Genomic DNA, 24,173 nt, shown 5'->3' with positions numbered 1-24,173 from the left:
ATTTTTTTGAGATTCAGAAACTTTTTAATTTATATATATTAATGTACACTGGTAGGAAATACTCCAAAATGCTTAGAGAGGTTAGGAGATAGGATTACATTAAGATGTTTTTTATATACGATTGTAACATTATACCTACAACAACATATGAAATCTAGTTTTAATATAACTTGGAGTAGAAATACAACCTTATTTGATAATCCTAGAGTTGTGGAACACTAGAGTTGAGGGACCTCCTTTTATATATGAGGAACTATGATCCAAAGAACGAGATCTGCCCAAAATCACACAGTGGGTTAATGACAGAGCTAATATTAGAATCCAGCTCACTTCTTTTGTTTTTGTCCATCTCATTTTTCTAGACATCAGCTAGAAGCTCTTCTGGTCTGTGTTTATGTAGGTCAGATACAGGCACAGATTTCATAGCTTTCATATCTGTTCACGATCCTTTACTCAGAGTTTCTGATTCTATATAGGAATCTTCAGCCCTGTCCTGCATTGAGCCTCACATTTTGGCTTGGAGGAGGGTACCTCTTGGATTAAAGGCCCAGATGGGATTCTCCTAGCTGCCTCCCCGATCTAATGTTGGCCTCCAAGAGAGGAAGAAGATTAAGTGAGAGTATAATTTCCTTTTTCATCCCTTTTTCCACGTTACTGCAAACACTTCTCTATTACAGGGCTCTGTGGACTGCCCCACTCTGGAATTTGAGTATGGAGATGCAGATGGGCATGCAGCAGAGTTGTCAGGTATGAGGTGGAGATGGGTCTGTGGAGAGTGGAGGGATAGCCAAGAGGAGAGGGCCTGAGTCTATGATCTCTCCTGGCAGCTTATCTATTCTCCACATTCCCTTCTCTCTCCAGCCTCCAGCGGTAAATATCTGTGCTTTTACAGTTCTTTCTGTGAATTCTCCTCTGGCTACAGTATTCTCCACTTTCATTCTTTCACTCTTTTTTGCTCACCCTTCTTTATTCTCTTTTGGTGTACTCTTAAATCCTTTGTCTTTCCATTTTTTACCCACTCTTGTTTCTCTTCTCATATTCACTAATATCTTTGCATGCATGCCCCCTTCTTTCTGCCACCCTCTCCCTTTCTGTCTCTCTGTCTGAATTTTTAGCTTAGGCAGTGTCATCCCCTCACATTAAGAGCCTCCATGTTACACGTGCTATGAATACTAGTTATTAATAAACGAGCTTTGGGTGGAGATGGTGTGAAATTAAATACTCTGTCACATGGAAGTGACACTTTGAGACATGCTTTTTCAGAGAAAAGAGACAAGCAATTTTAAAGAAGTTCTTGTGAATGAGCACAGGGAATAAATTTTGTGATGAGTGACAGAAATAGCTGAGTTTAATAACCAACAAAGGATAAGAATTCCAAATAATATATACAAAAAAATAAATTTCATATACGTATGCATGTGTCTGTGTATAGAGAGAGAAGAGAGGAATAGACAAGTAGTCAAAGAATATGAATAGGAATTCAGAGAATAGAAAACCATATGGTCAATAAATATATGAAAAGATGTTCAACTACTTTAGTAAATGAGTAAAAGCAAATTAAAATGAGATATTTCATGTTTATCAGATTGCAAAACTTAAAAACCTGAAGTTGGTAAGGGTATAGAGAAACGAGTACTTTTATATGCTGATTGGCATTAGAGAACAGAGCATAAAAATTGGAAAGCACTTTGGTCACTTCTAGCAAAGTTGAAGATGCACGCATATTATAACCCAGTGATTCTACCTGTACCTTTTAAAGAACACTTGGGCACAAGAAAACACATATAAAGATGTTTATTTTGGCCATTGTGAAAAAATTTAAAACAACTTAGGGAAATGGATGAACTGTAGTTGGTCAATATAGTAGGTTACCGTATAGATGTTAAAATAGTTGATCTATGTCATATGTTTTGATATTGATAAATTAAAAGCACAATGTTAAGTGGGGAAAGAAACAGTGACAAAATAATTTATATGTGTATCCAGAAAACTGCTTAAACACACAAACCAAAAAGGTGTTTCTGGGAAGACTGGTTGCACACTTGATTGAGAACAGTGTCAGTTAAGTAAATGGATGTGTAAGTCAAACTGTCATGTAAAAAACTATTGAAAGACATACTAGAAAATGATTTTTAGAAAAAATAATGTATAATATCCTGTTTGGATAAAAACTTTCGAAACAATGTATCATGTTGTTTATAGGTATATATGTGTGTAGTAAAAGTAGAAAAATAGACATGTGAAGCATACATACCAATTTCATGCTAAAGAGGGGAATAAGATTGACTGGGAGGAAAAGGGAGGCTTTAGATATCGGAAGCAAATATGACAAGTATGAACATTTGTTTAGTCTGGGTAGAAGATACAAAGGTATCTCATATGTATTCTGTATTTATCCCTATATGAAAGTTCATGATCTAAAATTTAACAATAAATAACAAAAAAGTTTAGTACCTCACAGCCTTCCTCCCTTTTCTGACTGGGTTTGTGCTGCACTCTTTAAAAACATCTATGAACACTACCCACTGAGCACTGAAGAATATCAGAGTCAGGGCTGGGATTTGCTTCTGGTCAGTCCAGGATTCTGGAACTCAGTACTCAAAAGCCCTGCCTCCCGGACAAGGTGTTTCTCAGTCTAACAATTGAGAACATAAGTGAATTTCTCTTTGTGAACTATCTGTGACCTAGTTAAGTTTCCAGCAAGGGTCTTGGAAGAAAGTTTTGAGGAAATCTATTCTGTCACCTGTTGACTTCTCAGCTTCAGTTCTTCATCCTCTGTAGGATGAAGGTACTAGTATAATGTCCTGGAGTGTGTGTGGAGGAGAGGGCATTTTTATTTCTTAAGCTCTGCATTTTGTATTTAGAGGCTATTGTCAATAAAGTTAGATGTTCTTGGGCCTAAGCAACCCTTTGGCAACAGTAGCTAGTTCTAAGTGGTTTGAAGCTGTCTCTACCTGGGTGGCCATGGGCAGGAACCTAAACTCTGTACCCTTCGAGGAAATTCAGTAGGGAATGAACTGGCTTTAACCCCAAAGGGCCATCTAGCACATACTCTCCAGCCTTTATTCTGGCTCCTTGAATAGCCCAAGGATCTTGCGTCTAAATTTCAGGTGTTGTGTTGCCCTTCTCTTCCCTAGAGACAGGATAGCCTCAGTCTGGGCTGACAAGCAGAAGGAGCTGCAGCCCTAAGAAACAGGAGTGATGGCATTTAGCCCTCTCTGCTCCAACCCTCCTCCTGGCCCTCACCAAGTGCTGAAGACTGCCTACTTTGCTATAGCAGCCAGCTGGCAGGAGGAGGACAGGTTTGATGGTTTAATCACCCAGGGACACAAGTGGCTATTTTTAACTGCTCCGAAAGGGAGGAAGCTGGCTCTGGATTGAATTGGACACAGGAATGTGTTGGAAGCTTTAGCTCTTTCATGCCACCCTCTCCACCTCAGGCCCCTTTTATAAGGGTCTGCTGAATGTTTGTGACTCTGTCCTATCTTTTCTGCCACAGAATTGTATAGCTACACTGAAAACCTGGAATTCACCACTAACAGGAGGTGCTTTGAAGAAGATTTCAAGACTCAAGGTGATCCCAGATTCTTATTCATAGAAACCTGCTTTTCCTTCCATGATATCCCAGCTTGATCTAGAAAAAGCCCAAAACAAAGCCCAAAACCCGTCTTCATCCTCTGCATAACCGTATAACTTCTCTATTCCTCCTTGCATATGGGACACAGAGTTTCCTATACCTCAAGTGGAGAGGCCATGGAATGGAAGCAAGAAAAACCTGTGCTGGGTCCCTTTCACTGATGTAAAGGGCCCAGAGAGCAGAGGAATGGGTCCTGGGCAGGTGCCCTGCTACATGGTAAAACCCTGTGCTTAGTGTAGTCCTTGACCTTAACGTTCAACCCCTGCCTCCAACTCTGCCTCACTCCTAATAACATCTAATAGTAATTTCATGTGCCACACTGCAATGCTCTCAAACCTCCACTTCCTAACTTGGTCAGTGAATTCAATTTGCAACTCAACAGATGTGTGGTAAGTACTGTTTTGTGCCAGAGATGCAGGGGGCAGGGGTGAAGGTGAATTTGCAGTATCTTCAAAGAGTTATAGTCCAGTGGCAGAGTGGAGGTGTGTACATCACAAAACTGAGGCCAGAGGAAAGTGGTAAGTATTGTAAGAGAAGTAAAAAGTATCTTGGAGGACAGAGCTGGCTGGAGCACTAGTGAGAAAGAGATTATTAGTATTGGACCTATAATGATGAATAGGAATTGGATAGGTGGGGAGAGAGAGGGAACTCCTTGAAAAGGCAGAGAAAGGACAGAATAGACTATGTGTGGAGAATGGAGGGAATATGGTGGAAGATAAGGCTTCAGAGTAGGTTCAGCCAGAACTTTTTGGGTCCTTTACTTTTCCAATCTCTTATTCCTTCTCAGCTAAATAAGAAAAGCTTTTAAGAGAAAAATTTGTTGGGGGCTGGGATCAGAGATGGAAGGGGAGGCAGAAGTTGACACTGGATCTATATGGCCTTCTGTCCCCAGTGCAGGGCAAGGAGTGGCTGGAATTGGAGGAAGATGCTCAGAAGGCCTATGTGATGGGACTCCTAGACCGACTGGAGGTGGTCAGTAGGGAACGGCGACTGAAGGTGGCCCGGGCTGTTCTCTACCTGGCCCAAGGCAAGTGACCACCTTTGCCAACTTGAAATGGGTGAAAACCAGGGAAAGAAGTGTTGTTATCAGGACTAGGATGAGGCAAGCGAAGCTGAGAAAGTGAGGTCCCTGCCTCTCAAAGACCAATCTTATCAAGGTCGAAGTGAACTGGTGCCAAAAAAGAAAAAGAAAAGAAAAAAGAAGTAATCTGGTGCTTTTGAGGAAATTAAGGAGATAGAGGTGTGTCCTATTCCGGATCCCTTGGAATTGGCCTTCATCTTACCAGGCATGCCAAGATTTCTTATAGGGTTGTTTTGTTCCTTCACATGGGCTGTAATCATATGTGGAGAATTAGCAAAAGAGTCAGTGTGGCTAGAGTTGGTGATGCACCACCAGCATCATCATCAGCTATGTCACTGGCCTCCACTGAGAGGAGGCAGTGGAGTATCACAAAGTCACAGATGGTGGACCCTCTGCATTATTTCTTATTTGCATTTAGAAGGTTCAAGCCAGCATAGCAGCAGGAGTGGATACAGTGTGTAACTGGGAGATGATGAGAACTCAGTGGGATTAATTGAGGAAACCTCCTCAGAAGAGACCTATTAGCCAGGTGTTGGAAAGAGAAATGAGATTGCCTAACTGGAATAGTAAAAATAAGCCATCAGATTATAATAAGAGGACTGTTGGCAGAACCGACTAGCTGGGAACTTAAAAAAAAAAAAGTATAAAAGAAAATAATAAATGGAGAAGAAAGAGAGTGGTGAAGGGAAGACTGTAGTAAACAAGGCAGTGCCTAAGCGTCTCTCTTGGGTCTGGTGCTCTGGCCAACTTCCAGCTGCTACTACCTTCAACTTTTTACCTGAGAGCTTTGTCTGCAGCCTATATGGGGTAACCAGGAAGTGCTAGGGAATTAATATGCTCCCCTAGTCCAGTAGCACTGATCACTGACTGACAGGAGTTATTGGATAAATAACCCAACTACCTCACCCTTCTTGGGTGGGGAGGATTCTGAGGTGTGTAAAATATATACTGTTTCCCAGAGCTTCCCCCAACCTGGGTTTCAGTTCTTGGCTGCCTTCTCTTCCGTATCTCATTTCCCCACTTCTCTACTAGTACAATCTCCCACATAAACTACTTTCATTTGAATCCTTCTCTCTGGATCTGCTTCTCCAGGAACTCAAACTTAAGACAGACCAGTGATAAGCACTTTAGACCTGACTCTGGAGACTGCTTCTCCTCTTTTGAAAATGGCTCATTCAAGGAAGTTCTGGAGGGCTTTGCCCTATCTTTGTCAGCCTAATTGTTGGGCAAGGTGTTGGAAGATAGTCTTAAGATCATGGGGCAGAGTGGAAAGAACTGGGATATTTCCTCTCACCTTCAACTCCATGGCACTGTCTGGTCCTTTAGGCACTTTTGGGGAATGTGATTCAGAGGTCGATGTGCTACACTGGTCCAGGTACAACTGCTTCCTGCTCTATCAGATGGGGACCTTCTCGGCCTTCCTGGAGCTACTCCACATGGAAATCGAGTGAGAAGCCTTAGCGGAGGGCTGGCCTAGACAACCCCCTTTCTTGCAGGGTGCCTCATGTCCTGGGCTGATTGCCTCCCTATAGCGACCTCTATGGGAGCAGGGTCTATTCACATTTCAGTCCAAAGCGTACTGACAGTTCTGATCTATGCAGCCATGCTCTCTGATATTCTGTCTTCCTCCTGAAGGTGGTCTCATCAACAGGTTCTGCCCTACTTACAGCTTCAATCCTGGGCTTCAGGGCCCCATCCTAGGTGGGTTCCCTTTGTATCTCAACACCTTCTCAACTCAGCGTAACTGGAATCTATGAAGGAGACCGTTCTACCTGAGAACATGACCCAAGAGGGACAGGACCAATTTCTGTTGCTGTGTCCAGTTCTTTCCTTGTGGGTCATAGCTCTAGAGGTAGCCTTGGTTGCTGTTACCACTGTAGTGATCCCTCATTTTATCTCAAGCCTGTTACCTGGGAGTTTAAATAGGGCACATTTAAAGGGTTGCTTAGCATCTACTATGTGTCCAGCACAGCACTAGGCACAATGTGGATTATAGGAGGGATTATCACAGACCTTGCCCTTGCCCTTGCCCATCTTTACCACGGATAAGCATTTACTGAGATGTCAGAGGAATTCTGTGGGCTCATTTACCTTAGACCAGTTTCTTTTAGCTACATAGCCAGGGAATAGCAGGTACTCAGGTTTGTGTATATGGTAAATGGGGACACCGGGCATAAAGAGGATATCTGACTTCCTGTTCTCCCTCTCCTCCCCTTGGCAGCAACAGCCAGGCCTGTAGCAGTGCTCTTCGGAAACCAGCCATCTCCATTGCTGATAGCACAGAGCTCAGGTGAGTGGAGCTGGCCCTAGGATTGGAACAAGGGGTGGTCAGCAATGGGTTACCCTTTGCCCAAGTCCCCAAGATACACCCAGATTACTAGTAGTTGCTAATTCTGCTGGGTTGAGCTCCCACACAAATCATCTCTGAGGTCTCTGACTACAGGTTAGGAGCTGCTTTGGGAACCTTTTGTAACCCTTCTATAATCCCAGGGTGCTACTGAGTGTCATGTACCTATTGGTGGAAAATATCCGCCTGGAGCGAGAAACAGACTCCTGCCGGTGGAAGACAGCACGGGAGACCTTCCGCACTGAATTGAGTAAGAAGTGGAATTTGAGGAAGGGTGGGGATGAGGTGCTGGTGATGGAGGGGAAGCATAGCATCTGAGCCTCTGCCTAGTAGAAACAGCTCCCTTTCCTACCTGCCCTCCTTCCTTCTTTCCTTCCTTTCTTCCTTCCTCCCTTCCTTCCTCCCTCCCTCCCTTCCTTTCTCGCATTCTTCCTTCCTTCCTCGTTCAGAATTGGCATCCATTCTTTTATTCTTACTTTTTAAAAAATGTTTATTTATTTTGATAGATAGAAAGAGAAAGAGAGAATACGTGCAGGGGAAGGGCAGAGAGAGTGGGTGGGAGAGAATCCATACTATTAGCACAAAGCCCAATGTGGGGCTTCATCTCATGAACCCCAAGATCATGATCTGAGATGAAACCAAGAGTCACGCACTTAACCAACTGATCCACCCAGTTGCTCCTATTTTTATTTTTTTTAAAGTAGGCTCCTCACAGGGAATGGAGCCTAATGTGGAGCTTGAACTGACGACCCTGAGATCAAGCTGAACTGAGATGAAGAGTTGGATGCTTAACCAGCTGAGCCACCCAGGCATTCCTAGCATCCATTCTTTTAAGGCAGAGATACTATGTGGCAGACATGAAGACCTGGCTTGACTGCCCTTGTGTTTATGAGTTAGGACCAATTATGTGTCATTTTTGTGCCTTGGTTTCCTTGGTTATAAATGGGGATAGCCATCCATCTCCTGTTTCATCATCAATCTCACATGAAAAAAAGAAGTTTAATCAACTTGAAAATGTTAGTTGGTAATGTCATCAGACAGGGATAAGATATGAAGGCCTGTGGGGTTTTTAAAATATATTCACTGAGGGGCACCTGGGTGGCTCAGTTGGTTAAGCATCTGACTTCAGCTCAGGTTATGATACGGTTCCTGAGTTCAAGCCCCCACATCGGGCTCTCCACTCTCAGCAAGGAGCCCACTTTGGATCGTGTCTTCCTCTCTCTGCCCCTCCCCTCCTCACTCGCTCTCTTTCTCAAAAAAATAAATAAATAAATAAAATAAAAATAAATAAATAAACATTTTTAAAAAATAAATAAAATAAAAAATATATCACTGATGTGGAAAAGTGAGTTGTGATCAATGAAATGCACTGAATTCTTTGACCGGAAAGCAACATCTTTATATTACTATTCTAGTTCAGTATCAATCCCCAAGCTTGGNTTCCTCTCTCTGCCCCTCCCCTCCTCACTCGCTCTCTTTCTCAAAAAAATAAATAAATAAATAAAATAAAAATAAATAAATAAACATTTTTAAAAAATAAATAAAATAAAAAATATATCACTGATGTGGAAAAGTGAGTTGTGATCCATGAAATGCATTGAATTCTTTGACCGGAAAGCAACATCTAGTTCAGTATCAATCCCCAAGCTTGAGAGCTAAGCCATTTTGCCTCCATGACCTTCCTTCCTGCCCCTTCCCTCTGGAAACTCTAAGGAACAAATACTCGAATTCTTTGGGGGTGGTAAGAGCCTTCCTCACTGCATCCAGAATCAGGGTCACAGGGGCAGGGTTACAGCTACCTCATCCTCACTTCCTCACTCTTCTCCTTCCTCTCCCCTAGGCTTCTCAATGCATAATGAGGAGCCTTTTGCCCTTCTGCTTTTCTCCATGGTTACCAAGTTCTGCAGTGGCCTGGCTCCCCACTTCCCCATAAAGAAGGTCCTGCTTTTGCTCTGGAAGGTAGTCATGGTGAGTGGCTGATTCCCCCACCCCCACTCCCATCTAATCAAACCAGCAGCGCCCTCTGCCACCACCTCAGTTTCTTCTAGTCTAGTTCCAGGAGGCTGGAGCTAGGCAGAAGGCAGCTGTTAGCCAATGGAGGGGAATCAGATGTTCTGTGTCAGAGCAGGTTACCTATTTCTGTTGGACTGACAGGAGATGTCACTCTATGAATGGGGTGTCATTGTAACTTCCTATGATAGAGCTGACATTTCATGCAAAGAACACTGGTTGAGAGTTGGGAGATCTAGCTTCTGCTGATACTAAGGAACCTCGGGCAACTGTCTGTGCCTCAATTTTTCTAGCTATAAAATGTGGGGCTTGATGCTTGCTCTCTATTCAGATAAACAGAAGATTTGTTTAAAAAAAATGAAGTCCTTATAAATGTATGGTTATAGCTTTGTTACGAATTATTAAATCTGATCCTTCATCTCTGGTACCCACTCCACAGGAGTGGTTGAACAACATACCCTCCAGGGCAAGCTCCATTGGGGGAACCACCTTTTGACAACAGAAAAAATTGAGTGACTCTGGGGCTCTATAGCATCTGGGTGTGCTCCTTAACAAAAGGAAACATAGTTTCCCCCACTTTTTTTTTTCCAGTAGAAGGCCCTAGGAGTCCTTTCCTAATTTCTGGTGATGTTGCCAGCCCTGAGGCAGTGTCAGTAAATAATGCTTCATCCTGAACCCTGAGCTCCTAAGACTGGGGATGGTAATTACATTTGCCCCTTGCTGTTTTATTACTTCCTAATTAAGAAGGGAGTCTAGAGGGACTGGAGATTGTGGCTCTTCCTCTCTATCCACATTTCCCTGAACTTGCTCCTACTGACTTCCCTCTGTTCTTCTCTGCCCCTTTCCTGTTTACACCTTAGTTTACTCTTGGTGGATTTGAGCATCTACAGGTTCTCAAAGTACAGAAGCGGGCAGAACTGGGGCTGCCTCCACTGGCTGAAGATAGTATCCAGGTGGTGAAGAGCATGCGTGCTGCCTCCCCGCCCTCTTACACCCTCGACCTGGGGGAGTCTCAACTGGCACCACCACCCTCTAAGCTGCGAGGCCGCCGTGGTTCTCGAAGGGTATGAACTAAAGCAGACAGTGGTGTTGTGATACTAGTTGTCTAAAAATTAAGATATTGAGCTACTCTGAATGTAGAAGGAAAATGACCCAGTAAATGACCCAGTTTATCCTGCCTCTGGTTGGCCCTGTAACTAACCTGAAACTAACCTTGAGACCAACCTTGGAGTCTGTACTTTAGTCACTGTCTCCCAGCTGCAGCAGGTTCCTGGGCTATCATGATGTAACATTGTGGTATCACATCATAGATCCATGTTTTGCTACAGGGTTATTGACCTAGACCTAGTGTGCCTGGAGTACCTTAGCATCCTGGATGACAGTTAGGTTATAATCCTGTAGATAGGGACCCAGATCACCTGAACAGAGCTCCCAGCAAATCTATGTGCCCGGGGTGAGACACTTTATCATTTTCTTGACAGCAAGAAGGTTTATTGTGAGCCATCCATGCTCTTGTCCGGCCCTGGAACCAGACGCTTACATTTAGGAGGTGATTGATTAGTGTTCTAGGTATAGTCTGCATCTCTGGAAAGGTCAGAATGACAAGTTGCACTGAGACTTGACCATGTACCCATGAACTCACCTCCCTGAAATACCTGAGCTCACCAATTATAGGTGACAGGACCAAATAATCATGTTAAATAATCTGGTCTACATAATCTACAATGTGATTATTTTTTTTAGACTTTATTTTTTTGTTTTATAAAATAATGCTTACTCATTGTATAAAATTTGGAGCAAATATAAAAATGTGAAGAAGGGAGGAAAAAAGAAAATCACCCACAAGCGTAACAAACCAGAGGCAGTCACTCTTAACTTTTTGGCCTATTTCTGTCCAACCTTTTTTTCTTTCTGCAACAAGATTTAAAATTCCAAACTTGCTTCCCTCTGCCTAGCAGCAAGCCTCTGTCCTCCTCTTCCTCAGTCAGCCAGCTGGTGTATGCTCACAGAAGGCAAACTAATTGAATGTTCACCTAAGCAGAGCATAATTAGGAAGGAAAGTGCTGGGCGGCGGGGTGGGGAGAAGCATCCATGCTTTCTGAAAGCTAAGTAACTGACTTTGGGATTAACTATGCTTTTGTTCCCCAGCTTCGTTGCCTGAGAGGTGCTTATCCTAGAATAGGGCTTAATGGGGATACTAGGGTTGAGATGGGAAAGGGGATATTCTCAGAAGAGCTGGATATCCAGCTCTTGTATCCTGAAGTCTAGCAACCTATGGGTAGAGGGTGACTTCAGACAAGGATGCTCAGAGTGAGGTCTCTATATACCTTCTCTCTACCCTCCCAACCTCCGCCCAGCAACTCCTTACTAAGCAGGATAGCCTGGACATCTACAATGAAAGAGATCTCTTTAAGACTGAGGAACCAGCCACAGAGGAGGAAGAGGAGTCTGCTGGTGATGGAGAACGAACCTTGGATGGAGAGTTAGACCTGCTAGAGCAAGACCCCCTGGTGCCACCTCCACCTTCACAGGCACCTCTTTCTGCCGAACGGGTGGCCTTTCCCAAGGGCCTACCCTGGGCCCCAAAGGTCAGGTAGGTTTGGTAACTCCAGGACCCTGAGTTTTGAGGTGAGAATCACTGAAGGCCCAGAGTGCAGTGGTCTAGCATTCAAGTCTGAATAAGCTCAGCTAGAAGTCAGAACTCCCGGGTGTGAAGTTTTCTCTCTTAGCTGTGATCTTCTCCCACTGCTCCAATTGCATTGAGGGGTTAAGTGCCCAGAAAGGTTCTGTCTCTCAAGGTTTGTTTGTTTGTTTTTTCCTTTTCTGGGGTTTGTCTCTCCACTGTCCTCTCAGACAGAAGGACATTGAGCACTTCTTGGAGATGAGCAGGAACAAATTCATCGGATTCACTCTGGGGCAGTAAGTGACTAGATGGTCAGAACTGGCTATAGAGTGGTTCTTAGGGGGGCCAGAGGAATGGGTGGCTGGAATGAGAGATGTTGCCTGGTAGTCAGCATGTAACCTAGAGCCACTAGGCCATGGGCATCTCCTAGTGACTACTTTGGGCTTGTGCCATGAAATTTTTTCCTTCCAGTTTTCTAGAACTCTTATGTTCTTAGCCAGGTACAGGACCTGACAAGTCATTTCCTCTTGGGCTTCAATTTCCTTATGAGAGTATTGGATTAGATGATCCCTAGGAAACCTTCCTGTTTTAATGGGCCAGCATTGTGTGAAGCAACATGGTCAGAACAGATTCAGTGTCCCCCCATTTCTCCTCCCTCACGAATTCCTCACACTGGCTGGCCCCTACAAAATTGAGAAAACATTGTTACTAGTGTTTCACTGTAGTTGGGCTACATGTCCTTTTGGGGGAACTTACTGCTCCCTAACAAAGTAAATCCCCAAAAAACTATACAAAAATCCAAATTTTCATGAGTACTTCTGTGTAGCATTGTTCTTTCTGTGTCTTATAGCAATAATGGGGGTCCTGAAGCTTATAGAGAAAGATCCAGAATATAGCATGTTGAAAGTGGCATGGTCCATGTAACTCCAGGGGATATCAGTAGTTCTCGGTACTTTTGATGCTTATGATCTGGTATATCTCCCATTTCACAGGGACACAGACACCTTGGTTGGATTACCCAGGCCCATCCACGAGAGTGTGAAGACTTTAAAGCAGGTGACCAGGGTGGGCTCTCAGTCTTCAGGGATAGGGAGCCAACAAGGCAAGTTAGGGGATTACCAGAGTCCTGAGTATTGGCTCTTCTACCAGACACATTCTGAACCAATTATTCTATATTTCCCTTGCAGGCATTTTGGCCAGAGAGGAAGAAATTAGTTCTTTCCCTACTTAAGCATTTTCCTACATTCAAATTGGGGAAAAGTTATCCTTTCTTCCTCTCATGCCTTTTTCCTCCTCCCACTCCTTGCTTCCTTTCCTCTCACTTCGTGTCCCTATAGGACCACTAGCTTCCAAAGGCCCAGGATTAGTAGCAGTCTGCTCTGCATCCAAAGTGTATGTGAGCACAAAGAGTAAGAATAGTCATCTCTTGCCCAGACCTTAAGCTCTCCCTTACCCCATCATCAGCACTCCGTACACACACACACAAGCATACTCACATGTGGCAAAACTCTCAGAGCAGTGGTCCAGGGGCATGGGCCTTTTCTTTACTTCCCCTTGCCCTTGGTTGAAGGTAAATACTTAGGTATTTGCTGCTCTTTAACAAGTATGGAAACACAGAATAAGCAGAAACACTGTATATGAAGCACTTGGCTCAATTGTTGAGGGTACAAAGGTGAATAAGACTCCTGCCTTCAAAGAGTTCGTGTCCTATTTGGAGTAACAGCCCATATGCAGGACATTTCCTTATCATTGAGGAAGTTAAGCAAGAGGCTGGTACATATGTGATCAAGGCCCTCAGTATTTTTTTTTTTTTTTTACCTAATCTCTGAACCCAACATGGGGCTCAAACTCACAACCCCAAATCTAGAGTTACATTTATTCATTTATTTATTTATCTTATTTTTTTAGTAGCCTCAGCCTCTTAATTAATGTCCTTTCTTCCCCAGCACAAGTACATCTCCATTGCAGATGTTCAGATCAAGAATGAGGAGGACTTGGAGAAGTGCCCCATGTCTTTGGTAAGTCAGGGGGGTCCTGCACAGGAGGAGGGCTGGAGGAAATCTGTCTACACTGCTTTCACTGAGCATGCGTGCATGCTGTTGGGCTTTTACTATGTGTACCAAGCAAGGCAAGGTCCCTACTTTTTATTTTTTGTTTTTTAGGTCCCTACTTTCATGATGCATTCAAGTTAGAGGAAAAAGAAAATAAGTAATTAGGGAAACAAGACTATCAGAGAATGAGAGATACAATGAAGAAAAATTTAAATAGGATGACATGGTAGAGGCAACTATCATGTAGTAGACTACTTTCAATTAGGCAGTCAGGATAGGTGCACCTCTGAGAAGGTGACAGCTAAGCTAAAATGTGGGGTGCAAGAAGGAGTTGGCCATAGGAACATCTGGGGAAAGAGAATTCTGAGCAGAGGGAATAGCCTTAACAAAGGGAGAGCAAGCTCGGTGTATTAGGGATAGCAAATGAAGACTTGTGGCAGGAGCACAGGGGAGGAGGGTGAGGTTGTATGAGATGGAGTCAGGGAGTAGCCTGGAGTGACTTTAGAAAGGACCCCTAAGCATAGATAGGGAGTGTGAAGTTGTTTCACAGTACAGAAATAAGCCCTTGCGGATTTTAAGCAGGGGAGTGACATGATCTAATTTATCTTTTCAAAAACCACTGGCTGCTGTGTATAGACTTTACCAGAAAAGAGTGGAAGCAGAGTGATCACTTAGAGAGCTCTTAAAATAGTCAAGGTGAGAAATGATGGTGACATGGACTAGGGAAATAGGGAAAAGTGGAATGAATTTGGGTTATATTTTGGAGGTGTAGCTGACAAGACTTGCTGGTCAATTGGATGTGGATAGAAAGGTACAGAGAGGAATCAAGAATAAGAATCATTTGCCAGCATGAGGAGTTCTGTTTCATCAAGAGTTCTATTTTGATCATACTCAGTTTTAGATATCCATTAGGCAGCCATGCACATGAGCAGTCATGCAAATTGAATGTATAAATCTAGAATTCTAAGAGAGAGGAGTGGCTTAGAGAGATAAACCTGGGAGCTGTTGACTTAATGGACAGTGTTAAAAACCGTAGAACTGGCTGAGATAACCCAGGAAGGGAATAGAAATAGAGGAGGGAACCCAGGACAAAGCCCTGGGGCACACCCCTATGTTGAGGGTAGGATGAGTCAGGAAAGGAGTCAGAAAAGAAGAGTAAGAGAAACACTCAGTGAGGTAGAAGGGAATGTGGGAGATTGTGAAACTATAAAAACTAAGAAAAATTTTTTCTAGAAGGGAATGATCAGCTGTGTCAAATGCTGCTGATAAATGGATAAGATCATAGGTGCCCATTGGAGAGGGCACCATGAAGATAACTGGTGACCTCAAGTGAAAAAGTGGGGCTAGTAGCCTAGATGGAGTATGTTAAAAAAAAAAAATGTAAAGAAAGGTGGTAGACNGAGGGCACCATGAAGATAACTGGTGACCTCAAGTGAAAAAGTGGGGCTAGTAGCCTAGATGGAGTATGTTAAAAAAAAAAAAAATGTAAAGAAAGGTGGTAGACAGTCAACACAGACAACATAGTTTCATTATAAACAGGATAGAAATGGGATGGTAGCTGAAGGAAGATGTGGGGTCAAGGGAAAGTGTTTTATAGCTAGAGATCCTAGAGTAGGTTTATGTCCTAAAAGAGATGATCTGGGAGAGAAGAGACGATTGCAGAACTGATGCATTTGACAAAGCAAAAGGGTGAGAGAACCCCAGCACAAGTGGAGAGCTGGTCTTTAATAGAGCACAGGTGGTTCATTGTTCATGTCAAGAAGGAAGATAGATACCCTAGTAGATTTGGTGTTGAGAAGATGAAGGTGTGCCTGTCTGATTGCTTCTGTTTCCCCCGTGAAGTATGAGGCCGAGTTAGCAACTATTGAGGGGTTGTGGGGTGAGGGGATTGGTTTGAGGACAAGGGAAAAGGGAAGGTATGGCAGATCTTTTGGAGAGCAGGACGGTAACCTTACAGGATTGCCTGAGTTTATTGAATGCCCATTTAAGCAGCAGCTGAGTTATGTGGGATGGCAGGGGTCAGGTCATTCCTCCCTGCCTCAGGTGCCTCAAGGCCGTGAACCTTGCCCTGGAATAGAGGTACCTTGTGGGAGGAAGGACTGCATTGGCCAAAGAGGACAATGGCCTGAGTAACCCCTTGAGCACTGGAGGCCCCTTTCCCCCTACTCTTATAAAAGGGTTAGATGGGGTCATCAAAAGACAAGGAGAGTTGTGCATGAAGGGCCTCATTATAAAGGAGGAAGGGATGTGGTAGGGGCTACTGGAGAAGGAAAGAAAATAGCTTCTACCTAAAAGCTTCCCTGCTAATACTCCTTCCTGCCTTTCTGGGCTATGGGTTACCCAGCTCCCTTATCAACTTTCTCTACCGAGTTAACTACCTCTCACTTAAGAGCATTCTAGAGCTCTTGGATGGCCTCAAACTGACACCACAGGAAGTGCTTCTGTGTGGGATATCTGTTCTAGTGTCCCAGACATACATTCATCCTGACTTAAGATGCTGTGTGACCAGCAAAGCAGTGGTCTGAGCCGACTCCTGGGTAGGTGTTCTGATTCCTGATCTACTATGTGATGTGGAAAGAATTCTGGATTGATTCCAGATAATGGGAAAACCAGAATCAGATTGTCAGGGCTGGAAGAGCCTTCAGAGGACATCAGATGAGCCCAGTGATCCTAAAGAAGAGGAAACTAGACCCAGAAAGGAAAAGTAACTTACCCAGAGTGATACAATGAGTCATTAACACAGCTGGGATAGGAACCTAGATCTGACTCCCAGCTCAGTGCTCTTTTCATGTCACCCTTCATAACCAGGAAAACATGGCCTTTGGTCAACCAGAAAATGGCCTGGGCAAACTGTATGTTTCCTACCATAGGGGGAAGAGGTTGTACCAGAGACACCATGTGAAATCCTCTACCAAGGCATGCTGTACAGTCTCCCCCAGTATATGGTAAGGAGATTGCTGGGCCAGAGCTGCCCTTCTCTGCTGCAAAGGAACAGACAGCTGAGAGCCATTTCAAGCTGAGCTGTCCATTATTTGAACTTATTTCCTGAGCCTTCACCTCTGATGCAAGGCATTCTCTAAAACATTAAAATTCTGAGCTTTCCTCAGGGCTTTTCCAAGAGGAAGGAGGACTTGGCTTTATTCCCAGGTTCTTCTTTGGGAGGGGTGGAGAATAAGGTGGGATTCATGCAGGATTCATTGGGGGCTTTCCTTCTAAGTAAGCATCCTTGACCCTTTGAAGTCTGCCATGGTCTGTCATGTCGTAGGTAGCCCCAGGCTGAGCAGTGAGGATGCTGATGGTCAGAGTTAGAGGGAGGAAAGGGATAGAGGAGGTGAGATCATGCTTATACCTCTCACCTTATTTCTAGGCATTGCCCCTCTCACTGGCTTCTATCCTCTTCTTTAGAAAGAACAATTTTGAAGCAGAATAGCCTATAAGCTCCCTTCTGGGTCTATAGCCTCACAGGCAGGCCTCTCAGGCCTGGGCACCTGCCTGTCTGCCCTTCTGGAGGTGGACAAGATTTGGTCATTGAGGAACGAACATAGAGGAAACATTTACAACACTTCCCACAGGGCTGTTCAGGTGTGGAAAAATAGCCTGTTGAATGGAATGGACAGAGATGGATCTCCTCATTTTCTGCTTCCTAGATTGCCCTGCTTAAGATTCTGCTGGCTGCAGCCCCAACCTCCAAGGCTAAGACTGACTCTATCAATATCCTAGCCGATGTCCTGCCTGAGGAGATGCCGTGAGTCTTCAACTGGGTTGGCTGCTGAATGCTAGCTGTTTTGCCTAGCTCTCTAGCTGTTTCGTCTACAGTGTCTCTCTAGTCCCCACCCCACCTTGGTGACACTTATAGGGATTGTGTCTAAAGATGTGTCCCTTCCCCTACCAGCAACCCCTTTCCACTGGTGCTCTCTGGTGGGTTCTTTTTAGCTCAGAATCAAGGGTCTACAGGGCAGCATCAGTGCCAGAGACTGGCTGTGCAGGTATATGGGTGGACATTGTCAAGGGCTGAGCTTGCCAAAGGAAAGAGAAAAACAAAGAGAACAGAGGAGCTTTTCTCCAGACAGGCTGGTGAGGGGGAGTTCTGGGGGCTTCCCGAGCACAGAAGTTCAGATCTGCCAAGTTCTGGTTCTCTTGTATATGTTGTCTCTGACCCAAATACACGGGTCCTTGTAGGCCTCTCTCTAAGGCTACTCTCTGCACTGACTCCTCCTCTCCCCATTGTAGCATCACTGTTCTCCAGAGCATGAAGTTGGGCATTGATGTGAACAGGCACAAGGAGATCATTGTAAAGAGTATCTCTGCTCTGCTCCTGCTACTCCTCAAACACTTCAAACTGAACCATATCTACCAGGTGAGCAGCTAGCAGTGCTCCTCCACAGGTCTCAGGGGTCCTCCAGGCCCTGCCTCCCAAAGAGAGAATGCAGGGGCATTTTTAGTCCAGTTGAATGTCTTTCAGCCTTTTTTTTTTGTCTTCCTCAGGGAATCCATATACCTGATGCACAGGCTTGCGTGGGGCTGGGGTGGGGGGTTTGGATTGGGATGTGAGGTGCAGATATCTTTGACCTTTGAATATTATCCAAGGTTGTAGGTAAGAATCCTTGGCCTCTTGAGAATGTGCCCAGCCAGCTTTGAAGCAGTGGAAGACAGGATTCAAGCATTCTACAAAATAAAGGGGGGCTGGGGGAGATTATGTTGAGCATACTTTTCTATATGTGAAGCACTTTTCTAACATTTGAGATAGAACTCTGAATACACCATTTTGACTCCTAAGGGCTTTGATGTCTTATAAGAGGTATGGATATATAGATAGCTAATTATGGAATGGTAAGTACAAGATACAAGTAAGCATTAGCTGGTAATCCAACCTGAGATGGAGAAGAGGTGACTTCTAACCGGAGTCCTAAAGAAACAGATGTTAGCCAGGATATGGGAGTTGTCAGGGAAGGAAGATGGGAAGCCTTTCAAGAAGAAATGTTAATTTGTAAAAGTCCAGAGGAGAGAGAGAGAGAGCAAGAGCGCAAAGTACCTTTGGAAACTGATTAAATGTTGCTGGAGTTCTGCCTGGGGTTGGGGGAGATGGAGAGGCCTAGTGCTACATGAAACTAGAGACATGTCAGGGAGCAGATCACACAGTTGATAGCACACATTTATTGAGCACTTATAATGAGCAGGCACTCTGTTAAGTCCCTGTGGGGTCTCATTTAATTCTCTTCACCCTATGAGGTAGGTCTTATATTATCACTGTTTTGTAGATGAAGAAACCGAGGTTTCCTAAGAAAGATTAAGATGCCGCTTCCCCATGAAGGCATTGTTTGCCATGCTAAGGAGTTTGGACTTGGTACTGTGGACATTGCCAAGATATGGGGGACCCTGGGAGCAGGAATGGATGTCTCTGTGGTGAGAACATGGGGAAGAGAGAGAGGCTTCTCACGACTGCTCAGTGTCTCAGCTCCATTCATCCTAAGTAGTCAGAACCAAGCTTGTTGCTAGAACAGCAGGTTCTCGGAGTGCACAGAGGCTCCTGCAGGGTCTGTGTCCATGCAGGTTTGACTATACAATCAGCATATTTCTCCACGTTAGTACATTCAGAGACATCTTTGGGTGTGTTATGGGTGTCCTGGGTGCTCACACTTCTTCTGCCAATGTTTGCTGAGCAACAGCAGGGCTGGGAGGAGAAGGGGTGGGTGGGAGATGGTGTTCCTAGTAGAAAGAACAGAGAACTGTGGATATGTTTTTCTGTCTGCTTCTCTTGGTGGGCAGTGTGTGGATCAACAGCCAGACAGGTGGGTGGCATGATGGGCCTTGCCAGTGTGTGTCAGTGTCCGTGAATCCCAACAAGTCTACAGATATATCTCTAACTGAAAAACATTTTCCATAACTTCATAGTGGGTATGTATTGGCTGCTCCATCTGGAACTTTGGAAAAATGCCCCAGGTCAGCTGCCAGGGAGAAAATATTTGAGCAGAAGAAAGAAATGGGCAGCACAAGCTGACTCCCCACCTCTAACCACACGCCCAGAGGCAGAGGACAGCTTGGTTTGCTGCCATGGCTACTTCTTGGTGACCAGGAAAAGCTAAGGGATTTAAAACACCATAGTTTTCTGCTTTTTCAACACAGTTTCTGTACTGTCCCAGCAGTCTGGGTTCTGGATCTGGAGGCACACTGTGTCTGATACTCCTCACTATCATAGGCAAAATTCAGGTGATGCCACTCCATGACACTGCCCACTAGGTTTTCCCAGACACAAACCCCACCCAAATTGAAGAGAGCAAAATGGAACCCCTATGTTCTGGTGTTTAGCCATCAAAAAGATCTTGGACTTATTGTCAGTATAGGGCTCTTATTGATCTTATATATTCATTAACATACTGATATTGTAAGTACAGGGATAATATAGTGAACCACGCAGACTCATGCTGGAGCCCACATTCCATTGGTTCACTTGGTTACTATGTGCCATATCCATCCTGACTGAGTGATGCCAACAGTTGCCGGGAGGAAGTCGCACCTGCTCCTGCTATATCCATCACTGGTGAAACACTATGAGCCAGGGGTTTGGTATGGAAGACAACTCCCTCAGGGAGCCTTCCTTTCTTGTTGAGCTTAGGAAGAAATATCACAGCAGTTCATTCTATTTATCTGGAGTAGGATTTTCTTTCTGACTTAGTTATGTTTTGTGCTTTGGGTCAGCTTCTTGCAACAACATATACACACTGCAGATTGTCCTCCACGTAGGATGAGCTGGCTGATGATGCTTCTCCCATTTTAGGACGGTTGATAACACAGGTGGACAGTGAATATTCTTAGGAATTGATATTAGAGTTATACTTGCCTGTCTTTTTCATACATACTTTCTATTCTCTCCCAAATAAGCAACCCTTTCTGCTTCGGTCTTTTAATTCAGTTTGAATATGTATCACAACATTTGGTGTTTGCCAACTGCATTCCATTGATCCTGAAGTTCTTCAATCAAAATATCTTGTCCTACATCACTGCCAAAAACAGGTATGGACTCTGGACATTTATTTCATAGGTCTGTTTTGGGATGGGTTGAGAAATATACATCTCTGAGCCTTTCAGTTCTTGTGTCCCTCGTCCCTACAATCTTAGAGCTGTCACTCTTAAATTTAATTTCATTGAACTGTAAGTTGATGATGGGGTGTGTGATTTGGTGTCTTCACAGAGGTATTTGTATTTTAATAGTTTTGAAAACTGAAAAATGTCATGACTCAAATAAAACTGCAACACTGAAATTTTACCACTATGGCAGAAGGATCCAAAAGATGTTTTTTTGTGAAACATCCTTCTTATCTGGCCAGCCCTGATCTTAGTATAAATCATAAGTTGGATCAATTATACTTCTTTGTAAATTGTAGTGTTATACAGAATTTGTCATTGAAGGTAAATAATAGACCCTTACTTAGAGAGATCAGTTTGTAATAAAATAAATATATGGAATTTTATTTAATCTCAGTAGCGCTAAGAGTTTTACAAGTTTTATTCTCGTTTCACCAATTAGGAAACAAATTCAGAAAGGTTAATTGACTTGCTCAAGATTAACATGCTAATGAGACCACTTAAGTAAGCAGCAGAGGCAGGATCAAAACACAAAATTGTTTTCTGATCACAATCGCTCTGAATACAAATTGCTTTCCACTCCTTCAGCCAAATGGGGACTTGGGGGGTTACAGAGTAAATCCTTGTTCTTTAGTTTTCTACTTCCACAAGAAGTAGAAGCATGCTAATTAAAGTTTAGCAGAAATGCTTTTACCAGAGGCAGTGTTCCTAAAGTAGAAGTAAGAAGGCTGATCTGATTACTTGGGTTGACTGGAGAGCACCAGGAGATGGTGCCTCACCAATCTTGTCAGTACTGCCTGAAGGTCCATCATACAGAGGCAGCCTACTTAAACATAGTTTAAAATAAAACATACACATGGAACCCGAAGTCATGAGACCTGCCATTTGCTAGCTATGTAATCTAAGTAAGGACATTTTATTTTTTTGAGCCACAGTATTTTCACCTTATAATGAAAATAATACATCCTCTGACTATATCATAGAGATTTTATATAAGCACATAAGAGAAACATACGAGAGTCCTGCTCCACATTTCCAGGGTTAGAGATCCACCCTTGGATCAATCAAGTATGGCTGGGGTTCAGGAACTAAATACCTACCCTGCAACATGGGCCTAGAAGGGGATGGGCAGACAATCTGATAGGTGTCTATTAGGTTCCATTTGGAATTGGAAGAGTGGTAGTGCTGGCCTACATCATTTACTAAGATTGGCCTGGATAAGATGGTCCTCTTTTGCATCACCTGTAAGCTTTACTGTTGCATGAGTCCTGAAAACTTGGAGCACTCCTAGCTCCTTATTGCACAGTTTTATCATGGCTCATACAATGCAGATAGATACTCCAGAAACTTGTAATTTTATTTTTGGCCCCCTTAGGCTAGAATTCAGTTCACTGGGATTGCAACAAATCCATCTTTGATTTCCCACCCCCATTTCGTGGTTGCCAGCACGAATTTAGCCATGGGGCTTTGTCTGTGGGAGGTGGGTAGACAAGTGGATATGCCAGCCAAGAAAGTTTGTCCTAATGGAGCAGTACAGAACGGGAAACCCTGGGAGAATCCAGTAGAGTGAATTAAGATGATGAGCAATGTTATAGGTTGTTCCACTGCCCTCTCTCCTACCTTGGTTCCCCTAGGTTATCATGTGAGTTTCTTGAACAAAGGTAAATATTTCTAGGTAAACAAATTGTTGCTTTTTGCTTGGATGGAGGTTTTTTTTTCCCCAATGTTTATTTATTTTTGAGAGAAAGAGACAGAGTGTGAGCCGGAAAGGGCAGAGAGAGAGGGAGACATAGAGCAGGCTCCAGGCTCTGAACTGTTAGTACAGAGCCCAATGCAAGGCTCGAACTCATGAGCCATGAGATCACAACCAGTCAAGGTGGGACACTTCATCAGCTGAGCCCTCCAGGTGCCCCTGCTTGGATAGAGGTTTGTTTTTTTTTTTAATTTTTTTTTAATGTTTTTTATTTATTTCTGAGAGAGAGAGACAGCATGAGCAGGGGAGGGTCAGAGAGAGGGAGATACAGAATCCAAAACAGGCTCCAGGCTCTGAGCTAGCTGTCAGCACAGAGCCCGACGCGGGGCTCAAACCCATGAACTGTGAGATCATGATCTAAGCCGAAGTCAGACGCTTAACCGACTGAGCCACCCAGGCGCCCCCTTAGATAGAGTTTTGACTTTTGAAACGTAGAGCCAGGTCCAAGAAACCCCATACTCCTCTTTGTAGCACCTGCTTTGCCAACATCCTTTATCCATATCCAATTGCACTAGTTCAGATAGATTGGTTATAAACCTTATGGAATGTCAGAACCAGAAGGAGCGTTAGAGTTGAGCTAAATTCTGCATTGTACCAACGAAGAAGGGAGAAAAGGAAAAAAGAACTGTAATTTTGAGTAGTTCTGTCCCTGTCATCATGCTGTGCCTCATTTTCCCTGCCTACTCATGCCTGCTTCTCTGGGCTCATTGCAGAGCCTCCAGTTCCCTTGCAGTCCCCCACTGTGGGTTTTGGGGCAGATGCCTTTACCCATTCTTGGACTAGATCGGTCCTGCTGCAGGAAGCTGCCTTTGTCTTAAACTTCCTTCAGGAGTGGCTTCTGTGATCATTTCCCAGAGCTCTTGGCTTTCAGAAACATCTGGTAAAAGACACAGGAGAGAGTTTCATTTTACCCTCACATCCACAGATTGTTAGTAATTGGGTGAAGTTTGGGCAGCATCTCTGGGAACACAGTTCACACATACACACAAGCATACACTTAAGTGCAAAAACACAAATGCACACAAGTGTCTGTACTCTTTAAAGAAGGGAGAAAAGTGGCTATCCCACAGGCTCTCTTGCTGCTCTCTTTTGCATCTGCCAGATGGGGGCCAGCCTGAAGGAATTCCGTTGGTTCCTCTCATGACTGTGAGGAGACGAGACTGCAGCTGGAGTTTCAGCTGAGGTCACTAAGCAATTTGGGAAATAGATGGGGCCTGCTGGAGAGAAATAACTCCTGCCATTTCAGATACTACCATTTTTTTGCCATTGCTATTTCCCTAAAGCCTGTCCCTTTCTCTGCATCCTGCAGCATCTCAGCCCTGGATTACCCTTGCTGTACCATCCAGGATTTGCCGGAGCTTACTACAGAGAGTCTGGTAAGCAGAGGGGGGGATTTGGTAGCTTTTGAACTTGCCAGGTGGCAGAGGCTGATATTTACTCTTCCATTTCTTCTTCAGCCTCATCATGCCGCCGGTTTGGGAGTCTCAGATCAATAAAGGCATATTGGCAAGAGCACAGAGGCAGGGGAGGCTTAGAGCTGCTAACCCTGCTGAGCAAAATTGGGAAAAACTGCACATAGCAATTGCAG

The 24,173-nt window shown here is 44.1% G+C and overlaps 1 protein-coding gene across 1 annotated transcript in view; it reads left to right on the top strand.

Annotated features, from left to right (window-relative positions):
- STRIP2 (striatin interacting protein 2) overlaps window positions 1-24,173 on the top strand; it is a 46,643-nt gene that overhangs the window by 5,725 nt on the left and 16,745 nt on the right. Inside the window, exons 2-18 of the mRNA XM_077770795.1 lie at window positions 678-747; window positions 3,500-3,574; window positions 4,530-4,664; window positions 6,045-6,165; window positions 6,940-7,008; window positions 7,209-7,315; window positions 8,906-9,033; window positions 9,936-10,139; window positions 11,433-11,668; window positions 11,929-11,994; window positions 12,691-12,754; window positions 13,645-13,716; window positions 16,620-16,694; window positions 17,397-17,494; window positions 17,980-18,106; window positions 20,660-20,760; window positions 23,895-23,961. Of these exons, the coding sequence (XP_077626921.1) occupies window positions 678-747; window positions 3,500-3,574; window positions 4,530-4,664; window positions 6,045-6,165; window positions 6,940-7,008; window positions 7,209-7,315; window positions 8,906-9,033; window positions 9,936-10,139; window positions 11,433-11,668; window positions 11,929-11,994; window positions 12,691-12,754; window positions 13,645-13,716; window positions 16,620-16,694; window positions 17,397-17,494; window positions 17,980-18,106; window positions 20,660-20,760; window positions 23,895-23,961 (1,815 nt within the window). The remainder of the gene's footprint in view (window positions 1-677; window positions 748-3,499; window positions 3,575-4,529; window positions 4,665-6,044; window positions 6,166-6,939; window positions 7,009-7,208; window positions 7,316-8,905; window positions 9,034-9,935; window positions 10,140-11,432; window positions 11,669-11,928; window positions 11,995-12,690; window positions 12,755-13,644; window positions 13,717-16,619; window positions 16,695-17,396; window positions 17,495-17,979; window positions 18,107-20,659; window positions 20,761-23,894; window positions 23,962-24,173) is intronic.

Source organism: Crocuta crocuta, unplaced genomic scaffold, assembly GCF_008692635.1.
Source record: "Crocuta crocuta isolate KB4526 unplaced genomic scaffold, BGI_CrCroc_1.0 scaffold266, whole genome shotgun sequence".
In the NCBI taxonomy this organism is placed as follows: Eukaryota; Metazoa; Chordata; class Mammalia; order Carnivora; family Hyaenidae; genus Crocuta; species Crocuta crocuta.
This window is presented reverse-complemented; position numbering and strand designations above follow the sequence as displayed.